Below are 17,065 nucleotides of genomic sequence, written 5' to 3' on the forward strand. Positions count from 1 at the left end.
ATATGAAGGGGTGTCCACATACTTTTGTATATTTGGTGTATATTCGGTTAGATTTTGGCCAGATTTTTTACAAATAATTTCCTCAGAGTCAGGTTTATCATTAGTTTCTGTCTGTGGAGTAGCCTTTTCACTGGATAAGGCATGGGAGGCTATAAACAAAATAGATGGGGGTGCAGTATTATAAAAAAACAAGAATATAGTGTAACCAATCAAAGACAAGAATTTTCAATAAAGTTTTCAACGGTTGGCACGAATGACGGTGTTGACTCTGTAATCAGTGCTCAGTTTTAGCACCTGTTTCCTTATTCCAACTCGAAAGGAAACTTTCGAACTTCATGTTTATCTTCTACGCGGAAAGTTATGAAGCTTTGCATATTTATAGTTTTTTTATTTACAACATCCTTAAAATGCAGAAAGCCTTGAAGAAGTATTTTGTAAACATGGACGAGTATCTAGCCAGCATCGGTCTCTACAGGAAAATGATGGCACGAGACGCGTCCTGTCTATTTCGAGCTGTCTCTGAGCAGGTAGGCTAGAGCAATTTAGCGAAATGTTTTATACGTCCCATTTGACGTTCAACGTTCAGAATATAATATATTACATTTATCTGACTGAATTCATGGCGTGCGAATAGGAAGTTGTCTTTTTTTTTCAAAATAAATGGTCGTTTGGGAACTCATGGGTTCATTTAGCCTGCCTGTTCATCTTCGGCTATGGTTCATTTGGCTGACTGAAATTATTGCCGAGGCCGGAGTTAAAATATGAATTGCACAACACTTATGCTCCAGGGCGCAAAGAGATTGTCGAATATGAAATACAGGTGCACTATGTGATGATTGATTTCTTTCCTCCAAGATGTATTACTCTCAGAATTACCATCAAAAGATAAGGAAAGACTGTGTCAACTTCATGAGAGAGAACCGATGCAACTTTGAACCTGTAAGTTGACTTCAAAATGTTTAAGGGTAGGGACGTCCCAAGAATTCCAGATAGCACTGATTGCTTAAAATCTAAGTCAAATGGCATGTTTTATCTCCTAGTTTGTTGAAGGGTCGTTTGAGAAGTATCTGGAACGTCTGGAGGACCCCAAGGTATGTTTATAGAACTACATGTTATAAAAGCACATTGCACAAGCCATGGGTCAGATTCAGACCATATGAAGAAAGGTCATGTACACACTGTTAAATATGTTTTTCTCCAGGAAACCACTGGCCAAGTTGAGATAAAGGCTTTGTCGTCATTGTACAGGTAAGTGCTGCACAATGTGTTATCAGTTAAACATCACCTGCCACATTGTACAACCTTTGTGTTGGCCGACAGGATATTGTCAAATGTGATATGGAGAATTAGATTTGTGAAATGCAGTTTAATGTAACCTGAAATAAGTGTGTGTTGGCCGTGTGGCAGGCGGTGCTTCCTTGTATACAGGTATCCTGGGAAGCCACCAACGGAGATAACTGAAGTAGACTACATGGAGAAGGTAAGTGTGGTTATTCACTGCCCAGGCCCTGAAGCATCTTAAATGCCTGACTAATGAAGTAATTACCAGGCAAAACTGAACCAGGTTGCTAATTGAACCAGGTGTGTGGATAGGAGGTGATGTGTAATACAGAAGTATGTGGACACCCCTTCAAATTAGTCAAGTTTGCTATTTCAGCCACACCCGTTGCTGACGGGTGAAAAAAGTTGAGCACCCAGCCATGCAATCTCCATAGACAAACATTGGCATTAGAATGGTCCGTGCTGAAGAGCTCAAATGACTTTCAACGTGACAATGTCATAAGATGCCACCTTTCCAACAAGTCAGTTTGTCAAATTTCTGCCCTGCTAGAGCCACCCCAGTCAACTAAGTGCTGTTATTGAAGTGGAAACCTCTAGGAGCAACAACGGTTCAGCCACAAAGTGGTAGTACACAAACTCACAGAATGGGATCGCGGCGTGCTGAAGCACATGGCATGTAAAATTCGTCTGTCCTCAGGTGCAACGCTCACTAGAGTTCAAAACTGCCTCTGGAAGCAACATCGGCACTGTTTATCGGGAGCTTCATGAAAAGGGTTACCATGGCTGAGTGGGTGGATACAAGCCTAAGATCACCATGTGCAATGCCAAGCGTCAGCTAGAGGGGTGTAAAGCTCGCCACCATTAGACTCTGGAGCAGTAGAAGCTAGAGGTCGACCAATTAATCGGAATGGACGATTTTAATTAGGGGCGATTTCAAGTTTTCATTAACAATCGTAAGTCTGTATTTTTGGACACCAATTTGGCTTTTTTTATATATATTTATATATATTTAACACCTTTTATTTAACTAGGCAAGTCAGTTAAGAACACATTCTTATTTTCAATGACAGCCTAGGAACAGTTCAGGGGCAGAACGACAGATTTTTAACTTGTCAGCTCGGGGATTCAATCTTGCAACCTTACAGTTAACTAGTCCAAGGCTCTAACCACCTGCCTCTCATTGCACTCCATGAGAAGCCTGCCTGTTACGCAAATGCAGTAAGAAGCCAAGATAAGTTGCTAGCTAGCATTAAACTTATCTTATAAAAAAACAATCAATCATAATCACTAGTTAACTACACATGGTTGATATTACTAGTTTATCTAGCGTGTCCTGCGTTGCATATAATCGATGCGGTGGCATTCGCGGAAGGACTGCCATTGCTTCAACGTGTACCTAACCATAAACATCAATGCCTTTCTTAAAATCAATACACAGAAGTATATATTTTTAAAACTGCATATTTAGCTAAAAGAATTCCAGGTTAGCAGGCAATATTAACCAGGTGAAATTGTGTCAGTTCTCCTGTGTTCATTGCACTCAATGAACACAATACGATAATAATCAACGTTTTGTTTTCGAAATGATAGTTTCCGGATTTGACCGTATTAATGACCAAAGGCTTGTATTTCTGCTTGTTATAATTAAGTCTATGATTTGATAGAGCAGTCTGAGCGGTGGTAGGCACCAGCAGGCTCGTAAGCATTAATTCAAACAGCACTTTCCAGCAGCTCTTTGCTGTGCTTCAAGCATTGCGCTGTTTATGACTTCAAGCCTATCAACTCCCGAGATTAGGCTGGTGTAACCAATGTGAAATGGCTAGCTGGTTAGCGGGGTGCGCGCTAATAGCGTTTCAAACATCACTCGCTCTGTGACCTGGAGTAGTTGTTCCCCTTGCTCTGCAAGGGCTGCGGCTTTTCTGGAACGATGGGTAACAATGCTTCGAGGGTGGCTGTCGATGTGTTCCTGGTTCAAGCCCAGGTAGCGTCGGAGGGGGATGGAAGCTATACTGTTACACTGGCAATAATAAAGTGCCTATAAGAACATCCAATAGTCAAAGGTATATGGAATACAAATGGTATAGAGTCCTATAAATACTATAACTACAACCTAAAACCTCTTACCTTGGAATATTGAAGTCTCATGTTAAAAGGAACCACCAGCTTTCATATGATAAGTTCTGAGCAAGGAACTTAAACATTAGCTTTTTTACATGGCACATATTGCACTTTTACTTCTCCAACACTTTGTTTTTGCATTATTTAAACCAAATCGAACATGTTTCATTATTTATTTGAGGCTAAATAGATTTTTATTGGTGTATTATATTAAGTTAAAATGCATGTTCATTCAGTATTGTTGTAATCGTCATTATTACAAATAAATGTAAAAAATCGTCCGATTAATCGTTATCTGCTTTTTTTTGTCCTCCAATAATCGCTATCAGCGTTGAAAAAACAATCGGTCGACCTCTAGTGGAAACGTGTTTCTCTGGCGTGATGAATCACGCTTTATCTGGCAGCCCGATGGACAAATCTGGGTTTGGCGACGCCAGGAGAATGCTACCTGCCCTAAAGTTTGGAGAAGGATTAATGGTCTGGGGCTGTTTTTAATGGTTCAGGCTAGGCCCCTTAGTTCCAGTGAAGGGAAATCTTAATGCTACAGCATACGATGTTCTAGACGTTTCTGTGCTTCCAACTTTGTGGAAACAGTTTGGGGAAGGCCAGTTCCCATTTCAGCATGACAATGCCCCTGCACAAAAAAAAAGCGAGGTCCTTACAGAAATGGTTTGTAGAGATCTGTGTGGAGAACTTGACTAGCCTGCAAAGACCCCTGACTTCAACCCCATCAATCTTTGAATTGAAACTCAGACTGCGAGCCAGGCCTAATTGCCCAACATCAGTGTCGACTTCACTAATGCTCTTGTGGCTGACTGGAACAAGTCCCCGCAGCAATGTTCCAACATCTAGCGGAAAGCCTTCCCAGAAGAGTGGAGGCTGGTATAGCAGCAACCATTTTAATGCCCATGATTTTGGAATGAGATGTTTGATGAGCAGGTGTCCACATACTTTTTGTAGTGTGCTTTGGTTTGTCCACTAGATGGTACTGCTCTCATTTGAGAAGACTACAGCCAAAGATGGTGTATATAAATGAAAATGGGATTCATTCAGGCTGCTTACCATTGGAAGCAACAACAAAAAGTCAGTTCCAGTCTCGGTAACTTGGTGTGTCTCCCATAGACACCAATGCAATAGCAGCTGGGTTTGGTCTACTTCGTTCATTGAACCAGGAAGGAAAAAAAACAGCAAGTCATGCTTAAGTCTCTGTTACCTCTATTTCTCTCTTAGTTCGTTCTCTATTCTGTAGACCAGATGTTCCCAAACTTCTTTTGTTGTCCCATACCCCTTCAAACATTCAACCTCTAGCACCAGCACTCTCAAATGTTTTTTTTTGCCATCATTGTAAGCCTGCCACACACCAACATACTATACGATACATTTATTAAGCATAAGAATGAGTGTTTGTTACAACACGGCTCGTGGAAAAGTGACAGCGCTTATAATAATCATCAATAATTTAGCTCTATTTAACCATCTTACATATTCACAATTTGTGATGAACAAATAAGTTTAACTCACCACAGGTTAATGAAGGGTGTGCTTGAAAGGATGCACATAACTCTGCAATGTTGTATTGGAGAGAGTGTCTTAAATCATTTTCCACACAGTCTACCTGTATTTAATTTTCATGCTAGTGAGGGCTGAGAATCCACTCTCACATAGGTACCTGGTTGCAAAGGGCATTAGTGTCTTAACAGCGCGATTTGCCAAGGCAGGATAGTCGGAGCGGAGCCCAATCCAGAAATCTGGCAATGGCTTCTGATTTTTAAATTCAATTTTCACAGAACTGCTTGTTGCAATATAAATGGACTGTTTGAAAATGTGAAGTAAAAATACGTTTTTTTTATTTGGCGTACCGCCGACGGCAGTTTGGGAATAACTGCTGTAGACAATTTGATTTGGAGGGACTCTACCATTTGATGACTGGTTAAGAGTAAAAATGCTTTACACTTCTGCTCTCTGACTGTTGCAGATTCTGCTGTGTTGCTCCAACAATGGCCATTATGATGTTGTGTACCCCAGGAACTACCCCATCCACGCAGCTCTGTGTCAAGGTCTGTACTCTCACTCATCAGAATTCAGAAAAATCAGTGGAGGCTGGTGGGAGGAGTTATTGGAAGACTGGGTCATTGTAATGGCTAGAATGGTATAGATGGAACCGTGTCATACACGTCAAAGGTAAGGAAACCACATGTTTGACTCAATTCCATTCTAGCCATTTCAATGAGCCCGTCCTATAGCTCCTTCCACCAGCTCCACAGCAGTGGATAAATCTTCACTCTAAGTCCTATAATTGCCTACTCATTTATTTTAGTTACTCAATATTTTAAATGATCAGTACTTTCATGTGTAGTGAATAGGAAATATACAACCTTTTTCTCCAACTGAATCCAGCTCTGTTGTATGAGCTGCTGTACACACAAGTCCTTGGTGTCGGCGAGGCAGAGGTGCAAGGAGCCTTGGAAGGGTTCCATGGTGGAGGTCGTCGCTATAGGAACAGCCTGTCGGTGTGCAGTGAGGATGCAGGCTATGACATCCCTGAGGACAGGGGTCAGACTCTGAGGTGAAGTTGTGCTCTGCACACCACTTGATTTCCATAAAGCCCTCTACACTAAACCTAAGTCTTACAGTTGCTAGTTACTTGGGTCATTCCATAAAAATGAGTCCCTTTTGCATCCCTTTGATATTTTAACTTGTGCACCAATATTGAGTTTTAAAAGCCTGTTTATATTAAGTGCCCTTAATATAGACCACATGGAAAATTTAATACATACTTTTAACTAAAGACCTGGTAAAGTGCCAAAATTCAGCATTTTGACATGTCCTACTGTGTACCCTCTGACTTCTAGGAAAATGAACACACTTCATCCCAAAATGGCCACGTTTTTAGCATCATTGTAGATCCCTAGGTATTTTTTTGCTTTGACAGTTATTTCTGAAGATTATTATATACATTGAAAAAAATAAAGATAGGTGTAGATCAGAATCTGGTGCGACCACCATTTGCCTCATGCGGGGTGACATTTTGTTTACGTAGAGTTGATCAGGCTGTTGATTGTGGAGTGTTGCCCCACTTGTTAATGGCTGTGCAAAGTTGCTGGATATTTCCGGGAACTGGAACACAGTCGTACACGTCATTTGAGAACATCCCAAACATGCTCAATGGGTGACGAGTTCGATGAGAATGCAGGCCATGGAGGAGCTGAGACATTTTCTGTAGCTTATGCCTGCCTATACCATAAACCCACCTCCACCATGGGGCACTCTGTTCACAATGACATCAGCAAACCACTCGCCCACATGACGCCGTACACACTGTTTTCCATCTGCCTGGTACAGTTGTAACCGGGATTCATCTGTGAAGAGAACACTTCTCCTGTGGCATTTGCCCACTGAAGTTGCTTAGGACGCTGGAACTGCAGTCAGGTCAAGACCCTGGTGAGGACAACAAGCATATGCAGATGAGTTTCCCTGAGACTGTTTCTGACAGTTTGATGCTGAAATTCTTCGGTTGTGCAAACCCACAGTTTAATCAGGTGGCTGGTTTCAGACGATCCCACAGCTTAAGAAGCCGGACGTGGAGGTCCTAGGCTGGCGTGGTCACGCGTAGTCTGCGGTTTGTGAGGCCGGTTGGACGTACTGCCAAATTCTCTAAAACGACGTTGGAGGCAGTTCATGGTAGAGAAATTAACGTTAAATTCTCTGGGAACAGCTCTGGTGAACATTCCTGCAGTCAGCATGCCACTGTCGTGTTGTGTGACAACACTGCAGATTTTAGTGGCCTTTTTATATGGGCCTCCCAAGTGGCGCAGCGGTCTATGGCTCTGCACCTCAGTGTGCATCACAAAAGGTCGTGATTGGGAGTCCCGTAGGGAGATGCACAATTGGCCCTGTGTTAGGGTTTGGCCGGGGTAGGCCGTCATTGTAAATAAGAATTAGTTAACGGACTTGCCTAGTTAAAGGTTTTTCAAAAATGATTATAGACCCTTTTCTGTGTTTGAAACCATTGCCGCACAAGGGCGACGCGCAATATGTGGCAGACCAAGGAGTTCTTATAGAACGGCAGCCAAAAAACATTAAGCATATGAGAACCCCAAAAATATTTTGTAATATAACGGGAACTCTAGGCTGTTGAATGGGATGGCCATAGCTTTCTTGATGCCGCCAAGAGATGCGTGCGACGTCTGTCGTGGGCTGGAAAAGGGTCTGCACCTGTGTAATGATCGTGCCACGCAGGTCAGGTGGCTGGATTATCTCGGCAAAGGAGAAATGTTCGCTAACGGGGATGTAAACCAAATTTGAGAGAAATATGCTGGAAAATTTCTGGTCTTTCTATTTCAATTCATGAAACATGGGCCCAACACTTTATACATGTTGCGTTTTTTTTAATGCTTTGTTCAGTAGGGGGAAAAAAGTATTTAGTGATTCAATTTAAGGTTAAACTTGTCCCTCATTTTTAAGGTCAACACGGTTTGTAATACGTTTTCCGAAAGAAACGTACAACATCTAATAGTCAAATCGTTGTGTTCAAGTATGAGCTGGTTTTACTTTCTGGTGTTTTGTGGTGGAAAACTGAGTGGACTGAGCGTAACACACATTTTGTGAAGCTTTCATTCAATTGCCTATTCCTATTGCACACAAGCTTCCATTCCCTTTGTCACAAGGGGACTCATGGCTGATGTTTTAAGATGAACACATCAACCCTGTTACTTTTATTTGGCAGTTTTTTCTTTTTTTTCTTTTCTTGAGATGGGGGGGAAAAAATGCTCCAAATGAATAAGGGTAGCCCATGTCTTCCATGCAGGTGAAATAATCAAACTTTCTTTTTTTACTAAGTTACATTACCCAAAAGGGACTCATGTCGTGAAACAACCCACCTACAGTATGCATAAATTCACCAAAGCGTCTATACACTGAGTTTACCAAACATTAGGAACACCGTCCTAATTTTGAGTTGCACCCTTTTGCCCTCAACAGTCTCAATTCGTCGGGGCATGGACTCTACAAGGTGTCGAAGGCGTTCCACAGGGATGCTGGCCCATGTTGACTCCAATGCTTCCCACAGTTGGCTGGTTGTTCTTTGGGTGGTGGACCGTTCTTGATACACAGGAAACTGTTGCGTGTGGGGAAACCCTGCAGAATTTCAGTTCTTGATACATACCGGTGCGCCTGGCACCTTCTACCATACCCCGTTCAAAGGCATCTCAATCTTTTGTCTTGCCCATTCACCCTCTGAATGGCACACATACACACTCCATGTCTCAAGGCTTAAATCCTTTGTCTCGTCCACTTCAGAATCTGTGTAGATGAAGGGGGATTATGACTTTCACCTGGTCAGTCTAATGTAAAGAGCAGGTGTTCTTAATGTTTAGTACACTCCGTGTGTATTGTAGTCATTGTATGAATTTTGTTTATCAGGTTTTTGTAAAGTACAATTTTTCTACACTGTTTACTTTCTTGTAGGGATGATTGGGAGTTCAATGGGCACAGTCGCACAGAGGACAAAGCCCGACCCGGAGCAGAGGAAGCAAAGGTGGCAACGTTTTCTATAGCGTTTATTGTTACCACTGAGTTGTAGTTTATACAATTTTTTTTTGACGAAGACTAGATTCTAGGAACACAAATCCAGTTTCTTTCTCTTCCTAAGACTCCAGATGGACCAGCAAAACTCTCTCTCCCGTACAAGGTGCTCAAAGCACTGGATTCTGAGATGTACAGAAATGTCCAGTTTGACGTATGGCATGACAGTCGCAGAGGTATGCCATGTTGCCCCCTTCTGTTGGTTTCTTGTGGAACTGCTGAATTAATAATGAGACATTAGTCATAAACGACAAGATTCACACAGAGCAGACCTTTTATCCGTGGGGTTGATATGATTATACCGTACATTCATTTCTTAATGTAGAGCAGTTGTATAATTGGGTGTTCTGGAATGGCATATCATTTCTCTGAAACAGAGATGCAGAAAACTGATTACATGGTGTTTGCTGGAAGACAGTACTTCTTGGGAGACAAGTGTCAGGTACAGAAATCCAATTTATCCACTAAATTAAGATTGTTTTGCGAAATAAAATTTAAAAAAATACTCCATGAATAAGGGTAGCCCATGTCTTCCATGCAGGTTCGTCTAGACCCCAAAGGGAAGTATTACAATGCCTTCATTCAGGAGGTGGGCACTCACCCCAGCGCTGTGACAGTGTTCATCGAAGAGCTTGGAGAAAAGTGAGATACCTGTCCCTTTAAAAAAACACCCCCAATTGAACTGACTTACACATAGGCACTTCTACACAGCACCCATCAATGTGTGCTTATTTTAGTTTTCTGGCACATTCTTGTATTCGAGCAGTAAGAGGAACTGCCCCTCCCTACCGTCAGGCTTTGCTCCAAATCTACACCCCAACCCGAGTACTCCGTTCTGCCACCTCTGATCTCTTGGTCCTCCCACTCAACCCAGTACAAGGGCTTCTCTGTCCTGGCACCCCAATTATGGAACCAGCTTCCCCTTGAAACAGAGTCCTTGCTCAACTTCTGACTGCAGATAGCTACTTTATTGAGGAAAATGTGCTTACTGTATGTGGTTGTCCCACCTAGTTATCTTAAGGTGAATGCACTGGAAGTCACTCTGGATAAGAGTCTGCTAGATGACTAAAATGTAAATGTACCATCCCAAATGGTTCAGTCATACAGTATGATAGATGCAGTGGTTCACCATCAAGAAGGTGCTCTTTTCAATATTAGGTTTATGAGACCTCCTCTCTATACCCCACCCACCCATTTCAGACATCTTGTGTCTCTGACTAACTTCAAGCCTGTGAACCCTGTCCCTGCCTGGAACATCACCCCGAGCCGCAAGGGACCATCATACAGCCGGCCTGAGCAGTATCCTGGAGAGATGGGTCAGTATGCCCTTTAACCGTTAGATGGTCTTAGTACGTTTTTAATAACAATGAACATCGTATTGGCCTTGGACCATTGAAGACCTGTACAACGGTTAGCCCTTCTGTATGTTAGATTCAGAGTTGCGGGGCCGGCGGCGTTTCTTTAAGAAACCCAGAGGGAAGGAGATGCTGATGGTGGCTGGCCTGCCTCCCCGCTTTCAATCAGGCCCTGGCGGCATACCCCCTGGGCGTGCCCCTGGCATGCATGCCCCCACACCACCACCAGAGACAATGCCCTACGAACACTATCGGCCTCATCTTCCACCCAGGCCCCAGCGTGGATATGGCCCACCCAGGTTGGTGTGCTTTTAAATTTGACAGATATCACTCTAAAACACCTTTCCACCACTGCTGTACTTCACCATAACTGAAGGTCATGTTCCTTACCGTTGATTATATTCTGCTGGTATCTATGCTGTTGCCAATCTGGGTTCTGTTCAGAAGTTCAGCCCGTTTCCTGAACAATCATCCCCTCGTTGGGCCGGAGATGACATACTACCCTCACTCAGGAAAACGCTGCTACCACAGCTTCGACAACTACTCATTCAGGTCACGGTAATACGCCTTTTATCATCTTAGCGATGTCAAGCAGAATGAGCAATTTGAGCTACAGTAACTTTGGATATTACCGGTGGCCCTGCCCATAGAGAATGTAGTCATGGTTCGACATGACGTGGTGTTGTGGTTATAAAAGTATGTGTATTCATTTGAGCTCTTGCAGCCGAAGCAGGCGCCAGATCCCTGCTATCAGCAAGGAGTGCCAGTTCAGCTACGTCTCCGAGGCTGGACAGGAGGCACAGGACATGGATGGAACGATCACCTTCTATGAGATTGAGGGGGGAGATGAAACTGCCTTCCCTCCCTTGTCGGTAACTATGTAGCCAGCCCAGAAGCCCTCAGGCTACAGACTTTGATAGTTGGGAGCATTAGTATTCAAGTCAACCTGCTATCTACTTTTGTAACTGTCTCTTTAGGGACAGACTGTAGAAAATCCCATGGTTCCAGCACTCCCTACATTCTGGGTGCAGCAGGGGCCGAGCTCCATCCCCACATCTGGTAAACAGGCCTTGACCTCATCAGAGGAGGACGCTGACGAGAGGAGCAATGGTGACGACCAGGGTAGGCCAGCCTGTCCAGTGACGCAGTCTTGATCACACATTTTTTTATTTGTTTTGAGTCGGAATGTAAATGGTAAATCCTTGGTGTGTCTCAGGTGAATATTCAGAGGAGTACATCTATACTGGTGAAGGTGAGTGTGTTGACATCACCTGCTTGTGAGGTTTCTGAAGTCGGTGAAGAGCTGGTAGGACAGTCCTTGGCCACCATTTTATTATATGCTGTTCTGTAGATGCATTTTCAACAGATTTCCATTAGGTAAAGACAAATTGGGCTATTCCATTTCCCAACTGATTCTGTCATTTGGTAACAGTCAAGGCTCACAATTTGAAGACCCCTTGTACAATATGGATACAAGTTCACAATTGTCTTTTTTAAATCATCTTGCAGACACAGGGTTCCAGAGCCCATCAGTGTATGCTGCGGCAGAGTCCACTGCCAACCTGGTACTCTTCACTTGCTTTTTTGTTAACTTTTAATAACTACAGTTAAACTATAGTTTCACAATAATTAGATGTATTGTATAATTTCCCATTCATGCCAATTTACTTGCTTTTTATTGGTTTGATTGCATTCCTGTCCATTTGTTTTGCCTGCCTTTACAGACCATTGAAGAGGGAGGATCTCGTGCTGGCTCTCCACAAGAGGGCATGGCTAGCTATAGCTACACTCAGTCACAGCAGGTACTAGAAGCTTTACAATCCGCTTTACCCAACTCCTCAATTGTCACATTTTGTCAGAAAAAAACATCAGGTTTTAAGTTTACTCAAACTGTAGAACGTTCATTTTCTTTGGACAAAAGTTAACTTGTATGGCTTGACTTTTTATGTGAGTATTCAGACCCTTTGCTAAGGGACTCAATTCTGCGGTGCATCCTGTTTCCATTGATCATCCTTAGAATTTTGCTATAACTTGATTGGAGTCCACCTGTTGTAAATTAAATTGTTTGGACATGATTTGGAAAGGCACACCTGTCTAAATAAGGTCCCACAGTTGACAGTGCATGTCAGAGCAAAAACCAAGCCATGGGGTCCAGGTTTGTGTTGAGGCACAGATGTGAAGGATACCAAAATAATGTCTGCAGCATTGAAGGTCCCCAAGAACAGTGACCTCCATTCTTCAATGGAAGAAGTTTGGAACCACCAAGACTCTTCCAAGAGCTGGCTGCCTGGCCAAACTGAGCAATTGGGGGAGAAGGGCCTTGGTCAGAGAGGTAACCAAGAACTTGATGGTCACTGACAGATGGTGGTTCTTCTGAAAGGTTCTCCCATCTCTGCAGCACCCCACCAATCAGGCCTTTATGGTAGAGTGGCCAGACGGAAGCCACTCCTCAGTAAAAGGAGAAACAAGATTTTCTGGTCTGATGAAACCAAAATGGAACTCTTTTGGCCTGAATGCCAAGTTTCACATCTGGAGGAAACCTGGCAACATCCCTATGGTGAAGCGTGGTGGCAGCATGCTGTGGGGATGTTTTTCAATGGCAGTGACTGGGAGACTAGTCAGGATCAAGGGAAAGATGAACGGAGCAAAGTACAGAGATCCTTGATGAAAATTTGCTCCAGAGCACCCAGGACCTCAGACTGGGGTAACGGTTCACCTTCCAACAGGACAATGACCCTAAGCACACAGCCAAGACAATGCAGGAGTGGCTTGGGACAAGTCTCTGATTTGTCTTTGAGTGACCCAGCCAGAGCCTGGGCTTGAACCTGATCTGAGAGACCTGAAAATCAAATCTAATTTTATTTGTCACATGCGCCAAATACAACGGGTGTAGACCTTACAGTCAAATGCTTACTTAAAGCCCTTAACCAGAAATGCAGTTAAGAAAATACAAAAAATATCTATAATTTTAAATAAATTAGAATAACAAAGAGCAGCAGTAGATAACAATAGCAGGTTTGTATACAGGGGGTACCGGTATAGTCAACATGCGGGGCACCGGTGTCGAGGTAATATCTAGATGGTTATTAAAGTGACTATGCGTAGATCGGGTAGCAGCAGCATAAAAGTGGCTATACAGCGACGCTCCCTATCCAACCTGACAGAGCTTGAGAGGATCTGCAGAGAAGAATGGGAGAAAATCTCCAAATACAGGTATGCCAAGCTTCTAGCGTCATACCCAAGAAGACTCAATGGTAATCGCTGCTAAAGGTGCTTCAACAAAGTACTGAGTAAAGGGTCTGAATACATATGTGATATATTTTTATACATTTGCAAAAATGTCTAAACAGCTTTTGCTTTGTCCATTATGGGGTATTATGTGTAGATTGAGGGGGGAAAAAAACATTTGAATCCATTTTAGAATAAGGCTGTAATGTAACAAAATGTGGAAAAAGTCAAGGTGTCTGCTTGAGCATAATACTAGTCAAAAGTTTTGACACTTACTCATGCCAGGGTTTCTTTTTTTTAAACAATTTTCTACATTGTAGAATAGTCAAGACATCAAAACTATGAAATAACACATGGAATCATGTAACCAAAAAAGTTTTAAACAAATCTAAATATACTTTTTATAGTTGAGTTTCTTAAAAGTAGCCACCATTTGCCTTGACATCTTTGCCTACTCTCAACCAACTTCATGAGGTAGTCACCTGGAATGCTTTTCAATTAACAGGTGTGCCTTAAGTTAATTTGTGGAATTTCTTTCCTTTGTTTGAGGTAATCAGTTGTGACAAGGTAGTGGTGGTATACAGAAGAGAGCCCTATTTGGTAAAAGACCAAGTCATATTATGGCATGAACAGCTCAAATAAACAGAAATGAAGTTCAGTCGATCCAGGAAATGTCAAGAACTTTCAGATTTTCAAGTGCAGTCGCCAAACCATCAAGCTCTATGATGACACTGGCTCTCATGAGGACCACCACAGGAAAGGAATAACCAGAGTTACCTCTGCTGCAGAGGATAACTTAATTCTAGTTAACTGCACCTCAGATTGCAGCCCAAATAAATGCTTCAGAGTTCCAGTAACACACATCTCAACATCAACTGTTCAGAGGAGACTGCGTGAATCAGTTTTGTGAGATGCAGAGTAGGTGAACGGATGATATCTGCATGTGTGGTTCCCACCGTGAAGCATGGAGGAAGAGGTGTGGGGATGCTTTGCTGTTGACTTAAAAAAATAAAAATGTTAATTTAGAATTCAAGGCAGTTAACCAGCATGGCTACCACAGCATTCTGCAGTGGTATGCCATCCCATCTGGTTTGTGCTCCTTACACACATCCAGGCTGTGTAACGGCTATTTGACCAAGAAGGGGAGTGCTGCATCAGATTACCTGGCCTCCACAATCACCCGACCTCAACCCAATTGGACCGCAGAGTGAAGTTAAAGCAGCCAACATCTGCTCAGCATATGTGGGAACTACTTCAAGACTGTTGAAAGCATTCCAGGTGAATGCCAAGTGTGCAAAGCTGTCAAGGCAAAGGGTGGCTACTTTGAAGAATCTCCCAAAAATATCTATATATATTGCGATGTGCAAGATTTCACTCTGCCAAACAGTTCGCTTCACACTCTTACCGCGTAGTAGCCGCGGGATCAAAACAGCCAACGTTAACCTCATGCTCTTAGTTGCGGAACATGACCACCTAGCCTGTTTTACTTTGCATCTACGTCATGTGGCTGACTTTAAAAAAAAAAAAAATTTAAGCACCTTGTTTGTCAATTGTAGTCAGATTTAGTTTTGTTTCCTCAGGTGGTGGTGAAGTCAGCAGTCATGCCTGCGCAGGCTTTAACCACAGCCCCAGCAACTATCTTCACCTCTTCCTCTAGCAGCTCTCAGACCCTTCCAGCACCAATTGCTTCACCCTCAAACTATCCTCAAGGGGCTCCCATGCCCCCACACGCAATGGGCAGACAAGGTACCCACTCTAAGGGTGATGGTCAGACCAAAGGAGTTATTAAGCCTTAATACCTAACTGATGCCTATTTTCTCTTGTTTGTAGTTTCATCCATTCAGGTTCCTCCTTCCTCTCCCTGGTTTGTGAATGAGCTGGGGGAAGCGGTCAGCACCATACCCCCTCCACCTTACTCCTATGACTCCAACGGCAACGACCTTCCACGAGGTTAGACATGCTTCCCCATGGCACGTGTTTAAATTCAACTTCTTATGGTTGACTTTGAAGATGTGACGGTAACTAAATGTTTTTCTCTTTCTGTAGATGGCAAGGTCCTCCAATATTACTTTAATTTAGGAGTCCAAGTAAGTGATTTATAGTATGTATGGGTGAACAGTTACTTGGCATGAGACACTAGACATGTCTTTGAATGAAAACAACCTATACCTTTTGATTTCTATCCATGTTGAAACAGTGGTACCAGCAGAGCTATTGGCATTCCATGGTACAGATGCAGCAGGCGTATCAGCAGCCTAATGCCGAGCAACAGTTCCAGTCCTACTCCGGAGCCCCCCCTCCCTCTGATCACACAGTCCCCCAGTCCTACCCAGAGACTGGGAGAGCAGGGCCTGATGGCCAGGGAGATGTTCTTGCCAATGGTCAGCGTCACCCCTCTGCCTCCAGACCTCATTATGAAATGGCACATCTGCATTGAGCAAGATCTTCAGTGTCACAATCTTATGACCTCAAGTATTACATGTGACTTATTTTCTTACCTTGGTCCTCACCCACCACCTTTTCCTTCCTACCAGGCACCCCCCTGCCCATGGACCCTCCCTCAGCAGGAGCCCCAGGCACAGTGTTCTACCCCTTGCTTCAGGACCAGTGCAGCCAACCCCCCCTCCACACCTACGAGCCTTATGTTCCGATGCTCTCTGCCACCTACCATTACCTCACACCCTGGAACTCAGGCCCTGCCCAACCACATGTGCATGCATCCTACTGCCCCTCCAATCACCCAGTCAACTATGTCACTGCACCCACACACCCAGGGCACTTTATTCCTCCCAGCATGTAACCAAGCACTGGGGGAGGGAGGTGGGCCCCTCTAACTACCCACATTCACCATATGTCACCCTATGTCATGTGTAACGTTTGTTCCACTTTTCTTCTTTTGAAGTTTGCATGTTTTTGAAGTTCGCTAGTCAGTGGCTGTCTGAAATGCCACCCTATTCAAAAGTAGTGCACTATGTTGGGCAGTGGTTCCCATCCTTTTTCAGTTACTGTACTACCAACTGAATTTTGCCCTGAACTACCCCCTACTGCATTTTACCAGTAGGACAATGGTCTCATGAGTCTTCTCAAGTACCCCCAGAGGTACTATTACCCCAGTTTGTGTACCACTGATGTAGGGAATAAGGCGCCCTTGAAAAAGTGGTGCACTATATAGGGAATAGGGGTCCATTTCAGACACCCTCTGATCCAGTGTTTACAGAATGTTTAATACATTATTTTCATGTTTAATTAATAAAACGGTTTTGTTTCCCAGAAGTCAAAAGTTTAATATTTGAGCTGTCCTTTTTAGAACAGGGCTCTCAACCCTGTTCCTGGAGCACTTCCCTCTAGGTTTTTGCACCAACGGTAAACTCTGAGATTCCTGGAAGACTGGACAATCAAAATAAGTCTTAATGTTAACATTAATGCTTCCCACAGTTGTCAAGTCGTCTGGATTGCAAATATCTTAAGCTTTAATATGATACACTAAATTATCAAACTCA

At 43.3% G+C, this 17,065-nt stretch overlaps 1 protein-coding gene across 5 annotated transcripts; it reads left to right on the top strand.

The window, feature by feature from the left end:
• The first annotated feature begins 225 nt into the window (after positions 1 to 225).
• LOC112231139 (putative bifunctional UDP-N-acetylglucosamine transferase and deubiquitinase ALG13) lies at positions 226 to 16,835 on the top strand. 5 transcript variants are annotated; one of them, XM_024397711.2, is made up of 24 exons: positions 226 to 527; positions 856 to 939; positions 1,041 to 1,091; positions 1,202 to 1,248; positions 1,408 to 1,480; positions 5,375 to 5,456; positions 5,797 to 5,965; positions 8,866 to 8,935; positions 9,050 to 9,158; positions 9,360 to 9,424; positions 9,524 to 9,624; positions 10,183 to 10,298; positions 10,414 to 10,636; positions 10,782 to 10,895; positions 11,053 to 11,209; positions 11,315 to 11,459; positions 11,554 to 11,589; positions 11,847 to 11,902; positions 12,062 to 12,139; positions 15,146 to 15,311; positions 15,396 to 15,515; positions 15,612 to 15,652; positions 15,763 to 15,946; positions 16,100 to 16,835. In XM_024397711.2, exons 1-24 carry the CDS (start codon positions 336 to 338, stop codon positions 16,363 to 16,365), a joined length of 2,745 nt encoding a protein of 914 aa, XP_024253479.1. In that variant the 5' UTR covers positions 226 to 335; the 3' UTR covers positions 16,366 to 16,835. The 5 variants fall into 5 exon arrangements, with proteins under 5 accessions (XP_024253479.1, XP_024253480.1, XP_024253482.1 ...); XM_024397712.2 differs by having other exon boundaries at positions 11,062 to 11,209; XM_024397714.2 differs by having other exon boundaries at positions 11,071 to 11,209.
• Positions 16,836 to 17,065: the final 230 nt, after the last annotated feature.

This window comes from Oncorhynchus tshawytscha, linkage group LG33, assembly GCF_018296145.1.
Source record: "Oncorhynchus tshawytscha isolate Ot180627B linkage group LG33, Otsh_v2.0, whole genome shotgun sequence".
Classification (NCBI taxonomy): Eukaryota; Metazoa; Chordata; class Actinopteri; order Salmoniformes; family Salmonidae; genus Oncorhynchus; species Oncorhynchus tshawytscha.